Source organism: Melampsora larici-populina (assembly GCF_000204055.1).
Source record: "Melampsora larici-populina 98AG31 unplaced genomic scaffold MELLAscaffold_227, whole genome shotgun sequence".
Lineage (NCBI taxonomy): Eukaryota > Fungi > Basidiomycota > Pucciniomycetes > Pucciniales > Melampsoraceae > Melampsora > Melampsora laricis-populina.
The window spans coordinates 6,045-13,908 of record NW_006768983.1 but is presented as its reverse complement, the minus strand read 5'-3'; the positions used below and the strand labels follow the sequence as shown (position 1 = coordinate 13,908).

Here is a 7,864-nt window from a genome sequence, read left to right as displayed (position 1 = left end):
CCCCGCCGCCTTGCGTATGTAGCGCTCCTCTTTTGAAAGCGGAGCGCTGGCTGAGCTACATGTAGCGCAAAACCGCCGCGCTACAAAATTTCGGCCAGAAAGCGGGGCGAAGCTGAGCGTTCAGGTGTTGTTACAACATACCACCTGGACTTGCAGTTTCCTACCTCTTTAGTGTGACTTAGGTAAACAAGACCATCGATAACTTTCCTTTCACTCCCTGCAAGTGCGGTGACACAGGCTTCCCAAGTCGGAATTTTGAAGCCATGAGCGGTCGTAGCGTTCTCAGGTCCAATAGGTTTTCCGTCGGCTGGCTGGTGTTCGGCAGTGAGAACATCGATCATGATTCGATCGTCATTGTCGTCCCAAGTTACGTTCGGAATGATCTTGTCAGCTTCGGGCTGGGTGGTAGGCTGGGTGGTAGGTTGGGTAGCAGGTTGGGTAGCAGGTTGGGTAGCAGGCTTGGTGGTAGGTTGGGTAGCAGGCTCGGTCGCAGGTTTGGCAGCAGGCTCGGTTGCAGGTTTGGCTTTTCGAACTGCTGGTTTAGCACGTGGCTTCGATGGTTTCTTCGTGGTATCCATCGAAGGAACTACACCTGTAACAATCCAGGAGAATCAGCTGGAAGTCTGGATCATGACAAAAAGGAAAAAAAGGAATGAAACGCACCATACGGAACCAAGTTGAAGTAAAAAGATTGATTGATTAGAAACACCACTAGCGAGTTTGATAGGAAGTTGAGTAGAAAACACCACTAGCGAGTTTGATAGGAAGTTGAGTAGAAAACACCACTAGCGAGTTTGATAGGAAGTTGAGTAGAAAACACCACTAGCGAGTTTGATTGAATAGAAAGATTGATCGATTAAAAAAAACAGTGAGCTTGATTGAAAGCTGAGTAAAAGCAACTAATAACCAGTTTGATTGGATAAAAAAGATTGATCGAGTAAAAAACTGAAGTTGAGTGAAAGAAACTAATAGCGAGGTTGATTGTATAAAAAAGATTTGATCAACTAAGAATAATAGCGAGTTATATTGAATGAGAAACTGATAGCCAGTTTGATTCAATAGCAAGTTGAGAATGATAAAAAGGTTTGATCGACTTTGATAAGCAACGAAGAGCCAGTTTGATTCAATAGCGAGTTGAGAATGATAAAAAGGTTTTGGAATAAAAGATGTAATCGAATAAGAAACTAAAGCAAGTTGAGAGTGAATAGAAGAGTTGATTGAATAAAAGAAATTGTGAGGGTCAATAGCGAGTTGATGAACTAGCTGAGGAAGGAAATTGTGAGGAGAGCTGAGCGAGGGAATGAGGAATAAAAAGAGACGTTGGAAAGGGGGTGTGCCGGTATTGAGATTAGGAGAAAGGGGTGGAAGAAGGAGATGGATTGGGGCAGGGGCAGATAGAGATAGAGGGGGTAGATACAGCCCAAAGGCTGTATCTGTATTTGGACGAATATGTGAAGATGTCCGATGACATATTGACTTCACATATTCGAACCGAACGGGTATGTAAAAGCGAGTATATGGGTCCAATCTGGTCCATATAATATATTGCTGTATGTAACTTTTTTGGTGTAAAAGTCGGTCACATAATATGTGACCGACCGAACCGAACGGGCCCTTAGGGCACGTTTGGTACGGCTTATAAAAGTTCGTACCTTTTGAAAGGTACAAAATTTCCAGCGACGGAAAGTTGATTTTCGTTTTAAGTCGACTTTTATTGAAAAGTCGACTTAAAGGTACAAAAAAGTTGAATTTCGTTTGTGTGATTCTTACAGGTTTCAAGTGCTTTAGAAATTGTAAGTGAAGTTACTTGAGGATCCATTTCGGTGAGAAATGGGTCCGTTTATAAGTGTTTTTGAAAAACACTACAATCCGTAAAAGGAAATACAACGTATGATATTTACAACGTGAGGATTCAGCTTTGAGAATCCGAGTTTGGAAAAGATATGAGTGGAGGGATTTAAACATCAATCCCTAATTAGGAAACAAGGCTTTATAATTGTTTACAAAGATGAGAAAGGAAAGTAACGCGTATAGGAAAGTCTTTATGGCTTTTCTAAAAGCGTTTTAACAAAAGTAAAAGATAAATGAGAAAGGAAACAAAAGGAACGAAGTTCCGGAATTACACTATCCCCCACTTAAGAGTCAAACATCCTCGTTTGTACCGAAGGCCTCCTCTGCCATGCTAATTTCCTCTTTTACTTCTGCCAGCGTGAACTCTAGTTCATGCCTCAGGGAATATAGGATGTCAATTTCTTCGTTTTCAATTGTTAGTCTTGATAGAAAACGCAGTTGTTCAATTAATCTTCCAACCGTATTTGGCTGCTGTATCACGGTCATGAAGTTGTTGGGATGCGAAAAAGAAATTATCAATTTTCTTCCCTAAACATGGTTTTAACCTTGAGCCGTTAACTCTTAGTTGAAGAATGTGACCATTAGAGGTCATCAGTTGATACGTACCGTTAGGACTAGCGTCTCGTATGATGAAAGGTCCGTCCCACCGCGGATGTAGCTTCGAAGGGCGTCCTTCAAATCTTCGCCATACCAAGTCTCCGGTTTTAAGATGGCGCTCGACAAATTCTTCTTCTGATCCTCGCAATCTTTCCCTTGATTTCTCATTGATTTCATCAATGTGTTCTTGTCTTCTTTTGGAGAATCTTTCGAGATCTGCTCGACGCAAGTCTTGGGTTAGTTGTATATCTTTCTTGCTAACCAGGACTGGGCTATCTCCTAAAGCAAAAATGGGAGGGAAGCTTGCCTCAATGCCGTAAGTCATTTCGAAAGGTGAAGCTTTCAACGAGTTTGAATGAGAAGCACGGTAAGCGAAAAGGGCTTTGTTGAGATATTGGTCCCATAGCGTTTGGTTATAAGGTGCGCAGAATTTCTTAATAGCTCCAATGAGTGTACCATGAAACCGTTCTATGAGTCCATTACCTTGGGGATGGTAAGGAGTTGTGTGTACATGTTTAATTTTGCTTTGTCTCAAGTAATGTTGAACAAGATGTGAATGAAACTCACTTCCGTTGTCCGTGGTGATTTCATCGGGGTGTCCATGTGCTAAGCAAAGCTGTTTGACTAACTCTACGACAGCTTCAGCCGAGGTTTTTTTGAGAGGGACCGCGTAGGCCCAACCTGTACCATAATCCATGGCTGTCAAGATAAACTCGTTACCATTTTTTGTCTTGGGTAAAGGTCCAACGAAATCCATTCCCCACTTGCGGAAGGGTTTTCCTCGTTCGATAACTTGGATAGGTAAATTTTCTTTGTCTGAATGCGGTGTGTGAATCTGGCATTCCTTACACTCTTTAATGGTATTTTCGATAAACTTGTTCATATTTGGGAACCAGTAGTTGTTCTTCATGCTTATGATGACGTCTTTGTAATTTCGGTGACCAAGGTTTATGTGTGTTGCAATGCAAACCAGCTCCGCTTCTTCCTTTGTCATGAGAACTGCCTTAGGTCGTTGGTCCGGTTGATCAGGGTCGCGCCTAACCATTTGTCGTCTTATGATGTCAAAGTTTCCCGAACCAACAGCTGAGGGGTTTCGTCCGTGGTCTAATAAGTCATAGTATTCTTGTAGTTTGGCGAAATCTACTTCAGGGCTGTTATCATTGTTGATGATGTATAACGGTTCCGCTACTTCTGGAGGGTCAACGTCTGAGGGTGCGTCAGGTCTCCTGGACATTGCATCTGCAGCAAGTTGGTGCTTACCTGGTCTGTATATGATGTGTACATTGTAGGATTCAATATCGTCTAGGAATCGCGCCAGTCTAGGATTGGTGTATTGCTGCGTTTGAAAGTGTTTGAGGCTTTCATGGTCTGTCCTAACGAGGATTGGAGAACCGGCGATTAAGCCTCGGAAATGTTTCAAGGAATGAACAATCGCAAGAAGTTCTCTTTCTTGCGTTGAGTATCGTTGTTCAGTCTTTGAAAGTTTTCTTGATTCAAAAGCAACGGGTCTTAGGTTCCTGTTTTTTACGTCTTTACTGTAGTTTTCTAAGGAGAACATGTCTTTAACAAATTTATCTTCTGTATCTTGTTGTAGAATCGCGCCAATACAAGTCTTTGAAGCATCTGTGTCTAAAACAAAGGGGTAGAAAGGAATAGGATGTGGTAATGTAACCGTCTCAGTCAATACTGTCTTCAGAGCGGTGAAGGCATCTTGTTGTTCGCTGGACCAATTGATGACGGTGCCAGGCTTTAAGGAACCTTCTGTTAACTTGTAGATTGGAGAGGCGATTTTAGCAAAGTCTTTTATGAATCGCTTGTAGTATGTGCACAGGTTTAAGAAGCCCCGCACATGTGTGACAGTTTCTGGCACAGGCCAGTCCAAGATTTTGGAGATTTTTTCTGGGTTGGTCCTGATTCCGTCACCGTCGACCACGTGTCCTAAAAACAAGAGTTTGTTTTGAGCCCAATTGCATTTTTTCGGAGATAATGTCAGTTTATGTTTGTTTAGAAGCGTCAAGACCTCCTTTATGTGTCTTTTATGATCTTCCAGGGTTTTGGAGTATATGATAACATCATCCAAATAAACCATCGCGTACCTGTCTATGATGGGAGCAAGGATGTCATTCATCATGGACTGGAAAGTAGCCGGGGCATTACAGAGACCAAAGGGCATTACCTTCCATTGAAAGTGTCCAGCTCGACAAGTGAAAGCAGTTTTGAGCTTGTCTCGTGGGTCCATTGGCACCTGCCAGAATCCACTCTTTAGATCCATAGTGCTGAACCAATTTGCATTGCTAAGAAACTGGTATACTTCGTCTATTTGTGGTAACGGATAGGCGTTTTTGATTGTGACATTGTTGAGTTTGCGGTAATCAATACACACCCGCGTTGAACCATCAGCTTTCTTGACCAATACAATAGGAAAGGACCAAGGGGAAGAAGATTTCTCGATAATACCTTCTTTTAAACTCTCTTCTACAAACTGATTGATCACCGCATGTTCAGGTGGTGAATGCGGTCTGCCGTGTGCTTTGATCGGTCTTGCATCTCCTGTATCGATTGTGTGAGTACAGGTTGTGTTGGCTCCAACAGTAATGTTTTCGGCAAAACACTCTGGTGCCGTGGTCTCGGCTAGTTTCTTGATTTGTTCTTGAGGAGACAACTTTTCGATTGTGTTTATAACTGATTCTCTTGATTTTTTATTTGGACGGATGTCTAAAGTTGCCGGGTTTGAAGAAAGTGAGTAGATTCCTGTTGAAAAATCTGGGACTGGTTTGTACTCTTGAAACCAGGGTAGTCCTAAGATTAAATCAATGTGAGGTAAGGTTAGACAATATGCACTGATCTTCATACTGAAGCCGGCCACTGATATAAAAAATTCTATCTTACGTCCACAGTCCTCAGTCGACCCATTTGCTAAACGGACTTGGCGTTTAGGTTCGTTGATTACTTTAGTTTTCAGGTCGCTTTTTAAGATTTCTAAGGCTTTATCCCTAGAGATGTAATTCGCAGCAGCTCCAGTATCTAGGATTGTGCGTAAAGGGGAGTTAGAGCTAGTGAAAAAAGTGTATAAAGGTAGAGTAGACGAACTCGTCACATTGTTCAGGTCGTCCACCAAATGTAAGTCTAGAAAAACTGGTTCCTCTTCATCTTCTTTTGAGTCCAAGTGATCGTTGGATCTCTTCTTACACAGGGAGTATATTTTATTCCACGCCTCTACACTTTCTAATTCTTTATCCGGGGAGATACTAGTATGTGGGCCTATAAGAGGGGAATTGAAAGGGGTTTTGGTGAAAGAGAAACCGTCAATCAGTGTGTTGTCCATCACTACATCTTGATCCTCCTCATTTAAGGTGTGTTCAAGATCCGTGAAATATAAAGCATTCTTTCCGTTAGGATCATGCGATGGGAGAATTAAGACTTCTGTTGGTTCCTTTGGAGCTGGTTTCGCACGTTCAGCTATGTTAGTTTCTGGTTCTGGACTATCTTCACACCCAAATAGTCGACAAGACTCACAACACCTGGGTTTGTTGGCGTATTTTTCTAAAAGATGTTTCTTCCATTTTTGATATTTCTCTTCAAAAACTTCCTTGTCGTTTTGAACATCTATCGGATTCGAGAGAGAGGACTGCATTTTATCTAGAGCTTGTAGGATTCTTTCTCGATATTCGTTTAAGTTATATAATTTTTTCTTCTGTGTTAAGTTATATTCTGTTTCGTGTTCCATAGATTTGGTAGTATTAGCATGATTGTAATGATCGCGATTCGCCAGCTTCATGAAGGTCCATTCAGCCTCTTTTGCAATACGGTATCTTTTATCACCTAATTCTGTGGTGTCTACTATGACTTGTTTGTATTCTTTATGCCATTTTCTTAGCTCGGTGACAGATTCATCCCAACTTCTTTCTTGAATTTCATCGCGAATATAAGTCTTGGCGTATTCACTTAACTCCTTTCGAGGATCCGGTTCGAGTTTTCCCATGATGTTGTAGGCCGATTCTACTGAAGACACGGGATTGTCTTCAGGTGGGATATCTACAACTGCTAGATCCATGGGTTCATTGGTGATCTCGGGATCATCCTGTGAATCAGAATCCGGGGTCAAATCCACCATTGTGAGATTTGGTCGTCTGTTAGTCTTACTAGACGATCTACACTCTCGGGCTCGATGTCCGAACTTATGACATTTAAAACATTCTACCTTTGAGATATCCATGTTATCCAGGTCCATCGGAGCGCTCATGGACGTGGTAGCGGTGGTAGCATGTGGTTTCCCATAATTGTTATGGTTCTTGAAGTTGTTACGATGATGGTGGTGATTATTTTTATGATGATTGGAGGAGTGATTAGAATTTAAACCAGTACGTGTCAGTTTATTATTCCTTTCACAGTCTCGAGCAGCTTGGTAAAGTACCTCCATGTCCTCATTGGTTAGATCAACCTTATTCAGATCTTGTTGATAACTAGCGGGTAATTTATCTTGGAACAAGAATCGTCTTTCGAAGAAAGGTAACTTTTCGTCTGGGATCTTGACAGCTAGTTTCCTAAATCTGAGGATATAATCGTTGATGTCACATTTATAATATAGAGCTTTAAGTTGTTGTCGCACTTCGTATAACACTAAGGAATAGCTATACTTTTCAAAGAATTTGGTTTTAAAAACCATCCATGATGGGATCTGGCCATCTTGTTTTTTTACTAATTCATGCCAAAAGTATCTGGCGTCCTCGTCGAGGAAGTTTATGATCAACTCAGTCCATCGCGTGACTGGGTAATTGCGAGACGAAAAGTTCGTCTCGATTTTGGTGATCCAAAGGTCGGGATTATCACCGTATCCGGTGAACTTGCGAGGTTCCACCTTTAGCGCCTCTATCCTGGGCTCCTGTCGGTTGGTACGTACGTTTTTTAAATTATATATTTCAGTTTGTAAATCTCTTATGGTATTTAGTGCACTTACCAATTCGTTGGTAATTCGCTCGTGTTGATGTGTCTGTTGACCGACCGCGTTCTCTAATTCCGCTAGTCTTTGAGCTTGTTGTTGAAACGACATATCGACTCGATCCATGTCGTCTTGTTGGACGGGAATTCGGCCGTCAGTACTGTTCATCATTGGGGATGACATCTTTTCGAATTTTTCTCTTTGGTGTTTCTGTTATAAACGAGGGTTTAACAACCGTAAGTCGATTTTAAAACTGATCAGGGATTAAGAAGGACTAAGGTCCAAAGAAACTGATATGACGCGTGAGAGAGTGGGAAACTTATTCACGTGTTAAAAGAGTTGCTTTGTTCTAAAACGATGAGGCTAATAAAAAAATCTATTCTTTTGGATTTTCGAAGGTGACTAGGTTCTTTTCCTTTGAAGGTCTGAAAATGATTTCACTTTATCGAAGATAAGAAATAAAAGAATAGGGAATTT

At 41.5% G+C, this 7,864-nt stretch overlaps 1 protein-coding gene across 1 annotated transcript; it reads right to left on the bottom strand.

Annotated features, from left to right (window-relative positions):
• Positions 1–5,673: 5,673 nt before the first annotated feature.
• MELLADRAFT_114554 (uncharacterized protein) lies at positions 5,674–7,570 on the bottom strand (the record flags this gene model as incomplete). Its single annotated transcript, XM_007419520.1, has 3 exons — positions 5,674–5,709; positions 5,780–6,529; positions 7,406–7,570. The coding sequence occupies 3 exons, from the start codon at positions 7,568–7,570 to the stop codon at positions 5,674–5,676; spliced, it is 951 nt and encodes a 316-aa protein (XP_007419582.1).
• Between the last annotated feature and the right edge of the window lie 294 nt (positions 7,571–7,864).